A 16,433-nucleotide genomic window follows, 5' to 3' on the forward strand; every position below is an offset into this window, starting at 1 on the left:
CCCACGTGTTTCTGAAAGGGCACACGCTGCTCCATTCATCCAGATGTGAGGGAAAAGTGTCTTTCCTCTGCTCATCTGAGGCCCAGTGTGTTTAGGATTTTTAGATCATACAGGATGTATTTTAGGAATACGCCTCATGAAATTCTACAGTTAAAGAACATTATTTTAGTAAGCTCCTCTGTCATTATTGTGTTTTTTTGACTTCAAATGAGGGATTGTGAAGGATGCTATGGTGACTGTGGCAATTTTAAAAGTATGTTATGGTTACAGGAGTGCTGTAAAAGATAAGAATTCAATGGCACATGCGGGGCAGGCACTGTGACTCAGGGCAGAGACGCACCGATCCAACATGAAAGAACTAGCAGCGACAAATGCCAACTAGCCATGTCTGGGCCATTCGGGTTGAAAAAGTGGCACTTGAACACACAGCGCAGACAAAAGCCAATGGCCAACTAGCACGTACATTCTGCGCCTGCGTGACAGAAATAACTCTCCCTACCAGCAGGTGGCAGTATCTTTATTCGCTAGAATGCAGAAGTATAAGCTATAAACAAAACACCTCCTGTTCAAAGCATCTGCTGTTTAGAGCTGCTTCTAATCCAGAATATGTCTGATAAAATGTTGCAAATGACATTTCCATTCTCTGAGAAACCGCACTAAATGGATGAAATAAAGGATACTACAGTGACAGGCTGAAGGGGCTTTCCTGAACCGTTTTCTTCTTGTGCATTGATTCGCTAAGCTCAACAGTCAGAGTGGTCTCTCTCTCACAGACGAGACCAACACTGATTCAACATGTCGAAGCCCAAAAGCCACCACCATAGGCTGACTAGTGCCAAAGGTGCGAGCCCCGACAGACGCTCACCGACGACGGCCAACTGCCAGCTTGGTGTGTCACTGCCCCAAAGGTGGCAATATGTAGTCTAAGTATATAAAAACTTTAACGAGCCAGAATTAGACACTGAAGCATTTGTGTCATTTATTCCAAGCTATCCCTGGACCCATTAGGACCAAAGATGCAACCGTTACTCTGGGAAACTGGAAGCAGCAGTGATAAAAACTGACAACAATTCAGGATGCTGTGAAGAGAGACTGAGGGAATACGCAGACTTAAAATCTGATTGATTGCCTGTTAACTTGTATGCTCACTATCACCAAAGCCTTGAATGATCCAAATGAAAGAATTAACTAAAATATTAGCATGTGCTGTAGATAAAGGAAAAGACTTTGCAGGAGATTGTGATATTATAGGTGGAGTGTGTGGCCTGCTATGTGGCATTAGTATCAACATTACTGAACAGGTCAAAGTCTGAGGTATAACCACGCATACTGCTAATTGCACCCTGTACAACATGTCAATCTGTAGCTCTTGTATAACTACAAATGTCCAGTTTATATGGCGAGACTAACCTCCTGGAAGGTTATGACACTGTGCTAATTACACTGTCAGTTTATTGTGCTCTCAGAAAAAAGTTTGCAGCTAGATCACAATCACACATTCCTGTTCTCCTCAACATTACAGCAAAAAGTCTCATATTCAACAAAATCATATAAATCTTTTGCCATGAAAATATTTTAAAATCAAAAACCATTAAGATTTTTAAATATTTAGATGATTAAAAGGAAGTTGCCATTTAAGTGACCCCAGATCAACATCACAGTCTGCTAAACTGACTGTCCAATTGTTACTATAAAGATGGAACAAAGTTGACAGTATGGAAATATTTCATACACTGCCAGCACTGGCCTCTCAGGAATCTGATCACAAGAATGTTTTTTTTTTCTTGGATTTAAAAATAGAGCACAACGGGATATGAGCCACAGAAACAGTGCAAGTAAACACAGGTAGTGTCTGTGTGTACAATACCGAGGAGTCCTCTGTATCATAAAGTATATTTTGAAAGTTTTAATATTTATTGTACTTATTATAATTTTCCAGAACATCTGGGATGTCTTATAAACGCTCATAACCAATGGCCCATGTGTTTTCTTAAGCCTGTATCTTGAATGAATTTGACACTTGCTGTAAAACAGGTTGTACTATTTAGGTTACCACTTCAATCAACCTGACTTTATGCATCACATCTCAGTGCATGTTTTGGATTTTCCCCTCGTTCTCCAAGTTTCCCTGCAAGTTAATCAGGTTTGGACATTACAGTACTTTCCGATGCACAATCTGTGAATTGTTAAAGGATTACAGACTCCCTGTTTGCATGGAGAGAAAAGTCCAGTAAAGGGAATATAGTGCTGCAAGTGGTTTGTGAGGTAGCTCCAGTGAAACGGCTCCGAATCAACAAGGGAAACACATTACTGGTCTGAGGTCTAATAACCAGTACAGCATGTGAAGGAAATATCCTAACTTCCAAATATTGTTAACATCTAATGCAAACTGGGCAAGGCTTAGAGGGGGAATACATTTACAAAGAAAATTCGTTTAAGGTATTTTTATTTTACATGACTCAATGAGAAAAAACAGCAGCCTACCACTTGCAGACAATATACAGTAATTGCTTAAGTGTTGCCTCCATCCCTCTGTGTATGAAGAGGATGGCATCTACAATAGGGAGGGGTGGGGGTGGCGGGGGTGGGGAGACAGACAGCGTTTATTGAGGTTGACAGATTAGTCCTTGCTTCTTGGAAAAAGACTGATGCTGCTTGGCATAACAGGCGGTACCGTGGGGGATGCACGACACTTGCCCATCCCCATGTGCCCCACGCTACCGTCAGTCCCCACCCCCTTCTTTTGCTTTTCCTGTCTCTACCAACCCCCCTCAATGAATAGATCCTTCAGCAAAGGAACCACATCCATGTAGGCTCACTGAAAGCATGATTGAGACAGTTAGAGGTGATGGTACAGATTTTGTTTTTAAAAAGTGAGTCACAGTGGGGGTGTGTAGAGCTCATCGTGCAATGCTTGAAGACAGTGAATGGGAAAAATGTATCTGACCCCTGTGTTTCTCTGAGACACAGGTTGTCAGCATCACTCCACTTGCTGACAGTTGATTGCCGTCTGCTCTCGAGAAAGTGCCTAAACATGTGGAATCCATTATATGATATATGAGCACTAAACATATTACCCTAAATAATGAATGAATCAGGAATAAATACACTTGCTCCAAGGATCCAACCCCCCTTCTACTGAGTTGCATTCCTTAAGGAAGACTGTTTAGGACCATCCCTCATGCACTGGCTCTACTGGGAGCCACCACCAACCCCCTTCCCTCCATACACACACCCTCAAACCCCCCCAGTCCCTCCCTTAACCCTCAACAACACACAGCCACACGTCCCTGCTGTTCATGAATAATCCAGGCGGGCCAACAAGCTATTGCACTAAGCTTTGTGGGGGAAGAAGCCAGAACAAAAGACAGGCATCTCACACAGCAGCTAAGGCTGAGAAGACTCGGATGAGACGACAGTGGTAGCTAGTGTCGGTACAGAACGGAGCAGGAGGCGAAAACCTCAGAGTAAATCACATATCCAGGCGCCTGTTCCTGTCTCTGTGCGGCCAAATACCAGAGCTGGGAACCTTGCCTTCTTGCTTTCATCTGCAGAGCAAAGAAATAAAGACAGAGAAGCTATCCTCTCATCTTTCTCTGCAGATGTTTGGCTTGCAAAAAGCACACAGGACTGGTGAAAAAGTAGATCTCTTTTATGAGCAATTTTTCTCTTTTCACCAAATAGCAGGGTTAAGAACCCTATTTAACCTCAAAGATGAGCAGCTGAAGTTTTACAGGGGACATCACCATTGGGCCCTTTGTCCTGCTGAGCCCTCTACCAAGGTTTTTCTGTTCCAGTCCAGTTCACACCTTAAAACAGCTTGAAAGTATTTGACATGGCCAGACACATAGGGCCTGGAGGAGCAGATGTGATGGGGCTGAGGCCACAGAGGCAGTTATTGTAAAGCCTGTACACTCCATGGGGGTCTACACTGACAAGGTGATAAGGATTGTTGTGTTCTGGTGCCATTTGAATGCTCTGATTGCATCTGTTCAATGACTAAACTTCACTTATATCATGATAATGAGAAGTATTATTGTGTCTTTTATGAAGCTGCTTGACTTCATTAAACTAACACCTGTTAATACTACACTTCGATAGTAGTATTAAACTAATTCATCATATGCTTGTGTGTGTCTTAGGGTAGCAGAACATGATCACCATCTCCACATGTGGATATAAATATTACTTCAATACAAGCATAACATCTAATGGTTTAAAAACACACTTAAAACTAACTTGTTCTCACTGCATGCAGTTTGTTGCAGTCTTAGAACCAGAGCTTGTGTGTATGTACACATGACTCACCAGCCCTTCACCTGGAAATACTGGAAACATATTTTTCTTTGAGCTTTTAATAGCTGTGTCTGGCCAGTTTGAGAACTATAAAAACTGCCCTGTGTGTACTTTTGTAACTCATTTACAATTGTACATTTCACAGAACTTGACTGATAAAGCCTCTTTCTGGTGACATAAGGCCTAAACAATTGTTGTTGCTACTGGATACCTGAATTTCCCTCGGGATCAATAAATTATCTGTCTATCTATCTATCTATCTGTCTGTCTGTCTGTCAGCTAGCTATTTGACTTCCCTCTCTGCATGGTACCCTGTGGGAGTGTGAGGCTTCCTTTACATGCAGCCTCAGGGAATTAGACCGAAGCTCAATATGGAGATTCCTGTGACTCAGCATTGAAATCTACACCTACTGCATGACCGACAGCAGCTTCAGGATCACAAACCTATTAGCACAAGAGGTGTCACTGATTAAATACATCAGAAGTCAGAGTTAATTTCATCAGGCTGGATGGGATGATGGCGATGATGAAACAGGCGACTTTGCATAAAATGCTTCTGGTGATTAGTGCATTGTGCAGTCACTTTATAAAGCTGTATCCTTCTCATTGTTCAGACTATGGCACAGTTCAGCTGGTCCTTGTTGTTGGTATGCAGCATAAATATCAAAGACTGAGCTGGTAATATGATAGCGGGCATGCTGTGTCACTCATTTTTGTACAGTTTATATACCACTGACTCACTCATTAAAGCCATACTGTGTAACTTTTGAATAATGCATTCTCCTCTTATAAATAAAAAGTTGAACACGAGCAATTAAAAAACACTTTAATTTATTACACTCAAGTTTCACAGCCTCAGCCTTACTTGATGTGATAGGACCAGAAGTGCATGGTGGCTAATCATAGCTAATGTTAGCTTCAACTAGATATTGTTGTGTGATATCCACTCAGTTTATTGACTTATTAATACTGTTACACTGAACTGTAGCATCAACAGTGCACTTTCAGGGCTAAGTCTGAGATCCTAACATTAGACAGAGAGGCTCCCTCTTAAGTCCCGAACTGGGAACGAATGGGTTAAATGACATATGGTTATGAAGCTTGAGAAAGAAGCTGTGAATAACATGGGGATGACCTCTGAACAGTCTGACCTGAGTGACATCGATTAGAATCTGAATGTGAAGTGTGCACAGTGGCATGGATGGGGGTGACAGGCAAATCTAATGCAGGGCTGGAGGGGGCTCACACTACTGACATCGACTCAAAGAGGGGACATGGTGGCACTCTTGCAATGCTAAATGTATAAATGGTCACTTCCACCTTATCACAAGTTGGTCTTTGTTTAGAAGGACTCTCATTTTAAAAACCCATTAAAATGCAATTCCTTGGCATCCCTTTGACTACACCAATAATCCCATTTTAGAGATTTGCTACTTCTAATTTTGGTCAAAGCAGCTACAACTTTACTACAAACTAGTAGGTCCCGGGGATATCCTGGCTCACTGTGATGCCTTTTTGGTTGATCATTTCTAATAAACATAAATCCCCATATACATTACCACTTCACGTGAACGGTCAGGCATAAGTAGGTCAGAATAAATGGTCAGCTGTGTGTTTCAACTGCCCATGGCCATGTGGACTGCTTTGTGTTTTGTGTTGACATGGCTGAGCTTATGCACATGAAGGAAAGTTGGAGGCTGATGGGGGTAGGGTGAACGGCATGTGTTGGGTTTTAGTAGAGGAGGAGGGGTGTCGAGGAGAGGAGCTGTTCGCTGGCTCTGTGCTGCAAAAAAACAGCTTATGGCTTTGCTGCATGACCGGGCATTTGTGACAGCTATAGTCGTGCCTGACACATCTGCCAGTGGCACTGTGCTCTCAGCCGGTCAGCTTATAATCAATCACTTACAACTGATAACTAAAGAGGCAGTTTGAAGTCCACCTGACATTTGTTTTCATTCAGCCCTGCAGTTAAAAATGGCTGTGCTTTGGCCTGAGGTGGTGCCGCAAGGTCTGCTACAAAAAAGTAAAAGAAAAATCTGAGCTATTTGCAGCCATCTCACATTAAGTATTACTTATTAGTAAGCATGTATTCATGCTTGTGAAGGATGGGTGATAATCAGCAGGCTCCTCCTGAATCTAGGCTGTTCCATCAACAAAAGTAAACTGTCCACTCTCAGGCTGAAACACAGGTGCAGGTGGTGTAGAAGAGGGCCGCTGTCGAATGCGTTTTAAAGAACATATTACCTGGAGGTTAATGACTTTCTATGTTGAACTGTCCTTTTAGAGAAAGTAGGTTTTTGGGTCATTTTATGCAACAGGTTCTGACAGAGAGATATATAACTGAGCTGGCTGGTTTGTTGCTAGGGAGCCACAGACAGTCTGTGACAGAAGAGGTGAATCACCCAAGAGAAAAAGCTGTCTACTATACAACTGTTGTGTACAGCGTTTCAGACAGGCTCCTCCCGTGACCAGACAGGTCATCATCCCCGACATGGGAGCTACAGTACACTGAAGCCTCTGTGATCGGTCCAAACAGGACATCATTTAGTGTGTGAAAAAACAAACGCCACTGAGTTGAGAACGCTCCCAATGAGTTTCAACAAAAGAAGTTGCTCATGTTGGTTTACTTTTTCTAGTGTTTTTCCACTTTGAGATGACAATGGATCAGATCAGGCTACATTCTGGGAGAGATAATTACATAAGGTTCAAATCAGCAATGCTGGCAGATATATTCATAGGCTAAAAATTTGAATGACTTGGCTTTTGTAAACAAATTGAGAACCAGGTTGGTATTTGTACATTTTATTCTAAAGATACACTACCCTTATAATTTCATACATTTTGTTTATTTGTCTTGGACAGTACATAAAGATCCCAGCACCAACACCTGAATCTCCAGATGGATTCAGAGTCTTTTCCTTCTACCTGTCCAGTGACAGCAAAGACAAGCCTCAGTCCAGCTTCGACTGCATTCATCAGTATGTCTCAGGGTAAGAGGCACACATAACTCTCTCCACGGTCAAACGCAAATGGAATTTGTAACAAAATTCCTGTCAGACTGAGGCCACAAAGCTTTACCAAACAGCAGCCTCTAACAACAGACAGTCCCACTGTTAGGCTATATATTTATAAGGCTACGGTAACAGTCCAGGCTTTCATGCCATGACTGCCCACAAAGGTGTGACCAGTAATAATTGAAAACAGAGAGGTAGTGTTTGTAGCTATGTAGGGTCAAAGGCCTGGTTAAAAGGGTACACTAGTGCTGCTTTATTTGCATTTATAACTGAACACTTGTTATGAACAATGCTTTATGAAACAGGACTAGAGTTTTCATGCAGAGAGAAGTCACAGAACCAGTTTTGTGCATGTCAGGCAAGACCGCATATCTCTAATGCTGTTTGACAAATGAGAAGTTAATTGAACTAAGCCAGAAAACTCGTAGCCCTAAATACTAAATCTTATTACTTTTCTTCTCTGCTCCACACAGCGAGGGCAGGGATCACCTGGAGGGCCAGGGCAGCATTCAGGACAAGATCACCATTTGTGCCACAGATGACTCCTACCAGACGACACGGGAGCGCATGTCTCAGGTGGAGAAGGACATCTGGAGCCGCTCAGCAATTGAGATCAAGCCTGGGCCAAGTAAGCTTTAGCCTAATAGTTTATAATTGCCATATGGTGTGGAAGTTATCAATTAATTGATCAAAGTGCTGTGTTGCAATTATTCATGTGAGAGGAATGTCTCTCACTCTTGTAAATTTCATTTTGACCAGATTGTTTAGGCACTGTTCCAGCCTTCCTGCCTGCACCACTAATGTGATTGAGCTTGCCAGAGGTACATGCGCTAACAAGTCTCATGCTAATGACGTTTTGCCTAAAATGTAATTACACTGGATTTTCATTAGCTAAAATATTCCAAAATATCATCTAAAAAGGAGGCCACACTTAACCTGGACTCTTACATGCAGGATCTCCCCCTTGCACTTCATTTTCATGATTCACTGCATTTTCCTTGCCAGAGCTGCGGCTTTAGTCTTTCTCGATTAAATTGACCATGATGGATCTTTATAAATGATCTAGCCATGAGACTTCATGACACTTATAGGTCCCATGTGAGTTTAAATGCTTCTGTAATTGTATTTTATGAATAGAAACATGCTGTGTAGACCAACGCTACAACATCATGTTTAGGGTAATTGCTGTTGAAACCAGATGAGGACAAGGGGCCAGTAGAATTTCTGGGTTTGCCTGCTGCATGCCCACTCTTAAACCAGGAAAGAGCAATAGAGTCCTACTCCACTTTTCCACTGTACTTCACGCTGTGATGGTCGCTGTTTAAACGAGAGAGAGACTGCGCTCCTCTTACATACACTCACAGCAGAGCAGAGGACGTGAAGGATCGCTCCACAGTGCAACAATCAGCCAGTAACAGAGACTGTACGAGCCGTTTATCAAACAGCTGTTCAACAAGCAGAACACAGACCTGCAGAAATGCGACATCTTCACTGTTTTGTTCGTGGTCCGCTCACTGAAGTCCCTGTTTTACCTCTACACCAGTAGAAGTCCCTGTTTTGCCCCTGAACCAATAAGTGAATGTCTGTCATGTCCATGATTTTTCTTGAATAACTTTCAAACTAATAATGATATCAGCATCAGTCCAAATGCCAGCAGCAGGTTTTCATGGTCAAGCAATCATATGAGGGTCAAACCATCATGGGAATATTGCTTTTATGGCATTATGTGAAAATTGAGTTGCCCCTTGACAGAGGTTTGCACTAACTTAGTGCTGTCTAGTTATTATTCTCTCACACATACACGCACACAATCCGAGTCTTAAGAAGACTGACAAATTGCAATGAACCAAACAATTGACTTAAATACAGATGACTATAGTGTTTTTCCTGTTGGAACAATCTTGCAACCAAGTTGACGACAAGTCAGACTTTAATGATAAATTAGTTTTAATGATAACATTTCAAATGGTAAATACTAACCCTCTTAAAATTTTACCACAGTTTACGGTGAAGCCAGTCATGGTTTCATCCCTAGGGAACTGTCCTTCCCTTCCTTTGGACACCAGACAGTGAAATAAATTGGCTCTGGATCACAATGTGTGTCATAGCTGTATCTACATACAGGTGTACATACATGTTTTGAGGTGTCTTTTCATGGTACAGTAATGCTTTACTCATCAGAAAAATATCTATACGCCAACTCACAATAACAGGCCATGGAGTAGAGAAATGTACACAATTTGGATAATAGTGTATGATTTAACATTCGGTCAAATTCACTAGAAAGGAGGCACATGATAACAAAATAAGTTCCACCGAGTTATGAAATCGTTATCAGTAGTTTCCTCTACGTCATTGAGACATTATTGACAATTGCTTTTTAACTTTGGTTACTGCTCATAATTACACCCATATAATTATAAAGCAAGTACAGTTAAGACATTGTCATCAAGAAAGTATCATTCCACAGAACCCACATTAAGAGTCTTCAGCGTTCCCTCAAGCTGCTTTAATATACAACTGTCAAACAACGGTTCTAGTTGCTGCTTGTTGGAAATGTGGCAGTACAGGTTGTTGCAGTGCTATAAGCCAATTTGCATAAAACCTTCATGACCTTGTTAAAGGTAAAATGTTGAGACAAGCTCCTGCAAGACTGTTGCATTGTGCACAGTAGATTTAAAGCCCTTTCAATCTTACAAAGAATACTGCATATTGTTAAAACTGAAATGTAAAACTCCATTTATGAAAGTGGAAATATCTACAGTTTTAAGAGAAGTACATGCCCTTTATACTTCTGTTACATCCCCTGTGTTGTCCCTGTGAAAGCACTGTTAGTCTTTGAGTCTTGTATGGCATAAAGTTGTAATGAGGATACAGTCTGCAGGTGCTACCTGCCTAGATCCAAATGAATTATTGTAACAGGAAGAAGGGGCCACTTTAGTTGTGTTAGTTTCCAAGCTTCTCTGTTTACTCAGCAGTAGGCTAACCCTTCTATCAACCCCTTTAACTGTTTTCCACAGCACAGTACCTTCTTCAAGGTATTTGTGTGTGTAAATTGCTTTTTCAGATTGGCTGAAAGTGCTGCATATACTTTTATCTGTTGCATTTGTATAGATCAGAGAGATATAGTGAAGATAAACCACATTAGGATGTCTCCTGTGTGAAGGCCTGTCTTTCAGAATCAGGGTGTGATTTGTATAACTGGCCTGAGGACTAGACTAGGAAGGATATGACGTATTTGTGCTATTACAGGATTTGTCAATGTCTGTTATCAAGTGAGTTTAAATCTCTTCAAAAATAGCTTTATATTACAGCTGTCCTTACTTTTTCATCTGACTGACAATGACCAGAGTAGTGTGCCTGTTATCTTCCACAAGTCCAAACTGCTGTGTGCTCCTTTGTTCTGATCTTAGGTAAGTGTGTGAAGGTCCAGAGGAAGCAGGGTTTGATATCAGCCACAGATAGCAGCAACAAGCACTCCCCCAGCAACAAGAAGAGCTTGGTTCCTAGCCCTGTGGCACACCGGCCCTTGAGGGATCGCATCATTCATCTGCTGGCCTTAAAGCCATACAAGAAACCTGAGCTGCTTCTGTGGTTAGAGAGGGAGCGTGCCAGTCCAAAGGACAAGGCTGACCTGACCTCAGTACTGGATGAGGTGAGACATCTGGCACATTGCTTTGTAAACATACTGGGTAAATCCCAATTCCCTTAAGTGCATCCATGTCTCCCTCACTTGCATCGTTTCCTGTAGCATCTTAGTCCCACCCATGTAAGATGCGAGGAGAAGGCACAAGGATAAAACGGAGGAAACATGTTTTTATGGACATGAGACCTCCTTGTCTCCGATCCTTCATCTTAAGAATTCCATCATCTACTGATTTCTGATAAAAGGGCAGCCTATGTCAGCCCATCAAAGACTTCCACAACGGTTGTTCTCTTGTATCTAGCTTATGTCACTTCCAGGCAGCCTCCTTGATCCTCAGAGCACAAATAGGAGCTTTAGAACGTCCTTCAAGACAACGAATCAGAACGACTTCATGGTCAAGTGAGGATCGAGGGACGATCAGTTAAGGGAACTGGAACTTACCCACTGTTGACTAATGATGAAATATCATTACATGGAACAAGAAAATATCAAAATGTTAACTGTGACAAATACAAGTTTAACTGCTTTTAGCGTCACTCGATATCAGGTTAAGCATGGAAACTGCAAACATAAATAATATAATATAATATGATACTAATGAGTATACTGTAGTACTGCTGTAGAGATAAAAGCTCTGCTCTAAAAACGTGATGTCTAAGTTTATTTCAAGCATATTTCCTGTGTTCACAATGTTTAAGTCCCCCACTGCAATCACCAAGTGGAGACTGTGCTGCTGCTGCTGCTGCTGGTAGCTGTAATTAGGGCTGTGCTTTAATTATCTTTGGAAGAGAAGATTCTGTTTTGACAGGAGAGGGGTGGTGCGTCTCCAGTTGCGATCTGATTACTTTCAGAACTAAAAGTGGTTGTTTTGGATAGATTTTCATCAGCACAGTTTAGCTGTATAACTGCAAGGTTAACTGCTTACCAAAGAAACGAGACAGATCTACAGTGTCACAAAAAAAGTCTTGTTTTATTTAAGTATAAGTTGGACTTATGGGTAGATTAACGTGGCTTGGTACTTTTATGGCCCCAGCTGGCCATTTTCCTGTAGTATTCTGTCCTCTTTCTGTTGATCTATTGAAACTGTGAGCCGTGCCATTTCAGGTTGGCAAGCTGAACTCTAAAGACCACAGCTACTCTTTGAAGGATGAGCTCTACAGACATGTCCAGAGAGACTGGCCTGGATATTTAGAAGAGGAAAAGCAACTCATCCACAGACTCCTGATCAGGTGGGTAGTAAGTTAGCTGTAATACTAAAACAATATCTTATGTTTTGTTCTGCTTTGAAATGCATAGGATAAAGTGTTCCGTTTACTTTTTTAGAACAATCTTTCAACATTTTGCTCTGTTGCCCTTAGATTGATGTGCTGATGCCAGTTAGCTTAGCTTACCATAAAGACTAGTAACAGGGTAAAAGAGCACCTCTAAAGCTTAATAATCAACATTTCATGTCTATTTAATCTACACAAAACCAAATTTCAGGGGTGCTGCAATGGGATTTATTTTTTTTACCTTCAGGCAGAGCCAGGCAAGCAGCTTCCCTATTTTCAGTCTTTGTACTAAGCTGAGCTGAGCTAATCACCTGCTGGCTGTAACCCTATAATTACTGTACAGAAAAGAGTCGTATCCATCTGTTTTTATCTAACTCTTGACAAGAAAGCGATTAATCATATTTCCTAAATTGTCAAACTACTACTTTAAAGTTCTTTAAGGACTTCTAGAAGCCCATTTGGGAAAATAATGCAGAAAAAGCAATAGATGGATGTGTTTTGACAGAGCTGGCATTAATAGAGAAAGGCCACTGAATTAATGTGGAAGTCTGCTGTGATCACGCTAAAAGGAGAGCTTCCAAATGACTGCTTCTCTGCACTGATGAATCTCTTAATGGACACATCAAAGCAGAGGAAAATATTCTCTGCACCGTGCTGCCAAACGGCATTAGAATGGAGGGGTTCAGAGTATCAAGACTGAACCTTTCAGGGTGAGCTTCCAGCCTGCATATGCTTCCTATGCTAGCCAGTAAACATGCAGGCCATATGCTTTGTGAGTGTTTTGGAAAAAGCGCAAATCCTGCTGACTGATTGCACAACCCCCTCTATTCACCACCCCTGCTAAGTGTAAAAAGCTTAAAACTGTAGTCATCAAATTGTTTGCCAAGTGTGATAAATACTGTAAACTGCAGATTTCTTTCCTCTACTTTATTCATTTGTTGGAATAGATCTTTTTTATTCTGGCTTTCACTTACTGTCTCATGTTAATATGTATTAGTTCTGAACTCGACTCATACTGACCACATGAATCGACAGGGGGTCTCCTTTTGTAATGTGTCTGTCTGAGGAAGGAGCTGTAGGAAGCAGATTAAAAGAGAAGAGGGTTTGGTCCTACAGAGGTTAAATCTACTGCTATTGTTCTGCTCAGTCTTCTTGGTTGCCTCCTGTTGACTGTATCACCAGACACACAATAACAGGCCAAAATTTGATTAAATGCTTGCGTTTTATAATGTCAATAATTATTTCTTCTATGGAAAAGTCACTGCCTGCCTTTTCTCTGGAAGCTGTGCCCTAGTAAATAATTATTCATCCAACTGCTGTTAAAGTCTGCCAAAGCCAGGTGTATGATTTGCTGTAATGCCGCTCCTGTTTAGCTTTACAGGCCATTTGCTCTGCAGTTACTGTTCAGATAAAAGGCACCGTGTTCTTAATCTTCCTTCAGGAAACTTCAACCTCTCCACAGTAGCCAGATGAAGAGTCCTCAGTCCACCCATTCATTCCACAAAACTCCTGGAGACTCTCCTTCTCAACTCAGTCCTGCCAAGAATCCCCCTGTGGTAATCCTTCACCTGCAATGAATTCTACTTTCTCCTGCTTATCCTTTCTTATAAAACTGAAATAGACCGTTTCCTCTTTTGCAGATACACATTACTTGATTTAAATTTCTGCTTCTTTGTGTAAGGTGAATTCCTTTAAACTAATTATAGCATTAATTGAAGCTAAAGGAATAGTTCAACGTTTTTGGGAAACTTCTATTTGTTTTGTTTGTGTCTTTTGCATTAAATATGTAGCTGGAGCAGGTTAGCTTAACCTAACATATTATTTTCCAAACTAATTCTTGATGGGGCAAGCTGTCAAACAACAGAGGCTTCATGAACATATCAGTCCTTGCTAGGAAATACTTCAGCACATAACCTCCTGTTAAACGAGGACCTGTCATTTTTTTTAAGGTTTTTGTGCAGATTAAAAAACACAAGATATATTATTTTGTGAGATTTAGACGTGCTGGAAGGTGAACTCTTTTTTTTTAAACCTAGTTCCTTTGCTAAACTAACTGCTGCTGATTGTTTGAACAGATTAACTTGTCAAGAAGCAAATACAAAGTAAAAACGTATGCACATTATACAGGCACAACTCATGCAACTTGCACTAGAATATCCAAAACATCAAGGCCAAACAATCACTGTATTCTTCTTTTTTCCCCCCTCTAGAAACGCCCATTACCCCCGGACTCATCCAACTGTCAGTTCCCCAAAAAGCAAAAACTATTAGACCCGTGTTTGCCTCTGCGGTCACCCTCACATGGAGACTATGGCACCAGTGGGGCATGTAGCTCCTCTAGTCATGGAAACTCTAGTGTACAGATCAAAATAGAGCTAGACAAAACCAACAATCATTTCCAAGGGAGTCTAAATTGTCTGTACTCACCACACAAGCTCAGTGGGTCATCTGCTATTCCCAAATTGGAGCGGACAGAGCCAGCTCCTACTGCACCCAGCCCCAAGCCCCCACACAGTGAAACCTCCATTTGCACTGACCAACAGTTGACCAATGGACAGCATAAGAAGAAGAGGTCCAAAAAGCACAGAGACAAGGAACGAGAGCACTTCAAATCAGACTGGATAGAGACCAGTCCAGGCCTGAAGCAAAGCCAAGAAAATCACAAAGGTAAATGGCAATAATACTATAAAGCTGCCCTCTCTCAAATGCCTTGTCACACTTCATATTGTGCTGTCATGAATCTGCTGTATAATATATGCTGGAGCCATGAAGATTATTAGCTTTTACTCTGCAGAAAAGTAAAATCCGCAGGGTTGAGCTATAGTTGCTGCCAGAAACCCACAAAGAGCCAATTCATTTGAAAGCACACAGTGTTGTTAGGATTGTAACACCCTCCAGTCCCCACTCACTGCTCTAGCCTGTTGATGATTGACTGTAGAACAGCTGGGTGACCTACGGTCAAGCAAGTCGGCAGGCAGCGCTGCCTCCTACTCAGGACTGCTGACGTCACTGCTTGCCTTGGATCAGATCTCTTATCAGAGACGGTGACACGATTCCATCAGCCTTGATATGATGGCCACATTATCAAATTTGCATTGGCTGACTGCTTTAACCTTTTTTTCATTGTGTCTGTGTTTTTCCTATCTACAGATGTTGGGGGAGAGAAATGCCCTGTCAATAGAACCTCAATGGAGGAACTGCCTGACTATTTAATGTAAGATTAAATACATATCCTATTCCAGAGTCAGACAGGATTAAAAATTAAATAACTGTCACAACATCATTGAGTTTACACAAGTCAAATGTTGCTGTGCTCTGTCACTGTGAAGTAACAGATGATAGTTTCAGAGTCTAACAAAAAGAATCTGACTTGTCCCAAAAGGGTTAGGTTCAGTTTCAGAACATTCACATAAATAAAGGGAAGTAAAACACAGGTCTAAATGACCTGTCACAAAACCTCACTGAGAATGACTCTGAAAACATATGATCTTAAGTCTAACATTTATACATCTGGTCAACACATCATGCTGGTAAATCAGTGACGTGTCAGGTCCCTCACTCCACCAATCTGCAGTACCATCTACTGGAAGGATTCGGAAATAACTTCGGCTTCTAGATATCACTTCGGCTTTTCACAAACAGCTTCTATTTTCTCTTTTCAGAAAGTACAGCACCATAACAGCACTCGAGCAGCGTCGGCAGTATAAGGACGACTTCAGTGCCGAGTACGATGAATACAGAGCTCTTCATGACCGGATTGGGGCTATCACAGAGATGTTTGTTCAGTTGGGCTCAAAGATCAACACACTCTCCCCAGGAACACAAGAATACAAGGTACTGTCTGGACCAGGCACCCACCTCAGTTGCTCTGTTTATAATAAAACAAAAAAAACACACAACCATATATACTACCACAAGTACAAGAAAGTAAAAATGATTTACATTTTTCTCATTTCAAATTTTCATTTTATTTAACACTTCAAGCAGTATAAGCTGGATCTCATGTAAGAATGGCTCGTATGAACATTTGTTTTTAAAGTGGAACATACAAGGGATTTACTGTACGAGACGTTCACCAGACAAACTTTCCTTTTAGATTTTACTGGCATGAGTATTTTAGGACAACAATTCAGGCTATACAGTTGGGCAAGTGCTCAGAAAATTATGCTTCAGTCAAAGCTGTTATGAAGCTTGCTGTCCAAGGAA

At 41.4% G+C, this 16,433-nt stretch overlaps 1 protein-coding gene across 1 annotated transcript in view; it reads left to right on the top strand.

The window, feature by feature from the left end:
• The window catches only part of LOC109967908 (RNA polymerase II elongation factor ELL), a gene marked incomplete at its 3' end in the record, with an annotated part of 22,003 nt that extends 5,921 nt beyond the window's left edge, over positions 1 to 16,082 (top strand). The window contains exons 3-10 of the mRNA XM_020613805.1: positions 7,159 to 7,286; positions 7,784 to 7,938; positions 10,724 to 10,965; positions 12,061 to 12,185; positions 13,669 to 13,783; positions 14,438 to 14,894; positions 15,378 to 15,441; positions 15,890 to 16,082. Of these exons, the coding sequence (XP_020469461.1) occupies positions 7,159 to 7,286; positions 7,784 to 7,938; positions 10,724 to 10,965; positions 12,061 to 12,185; positions 13,669 to 13,783; positions 14,438 to 14,894; positions 15,378 to 15,441; positions 15,890 to 16,082 (1,479 nt within the window). The remainder of the gene's footprint in view (positions 1 to 7,158; positions 7,287 to 7,783; positions 7,939 to 10,723; positions 10,966 to 12,060; positions 12,186 to 13,668; positions 13,784 to 14,437; positions 14,895 to 15,377; positions 15,442 to 15,889) is intronic.
• Between the last annotated feature and the right edge of the window lie 351 nt (positions 16,083 to 16,433).

The sequence above is a fragment of the Monopterus albus genome, unplaced genomic scaffold, assembly GCF_001952655.1.
Source record: "Monopterus albus unplaced genomic scaffold, M_albus_1.0 scaffold5.1, whole genome shotgun sequence".
NCBI classification, from domain to species: domain Eukaryota; kingdom Metazoa; phylum Chordata; class Actinopteri; order Synbranchiformes; family Synbranchidae; genus Monopterus; species Monopterus albus.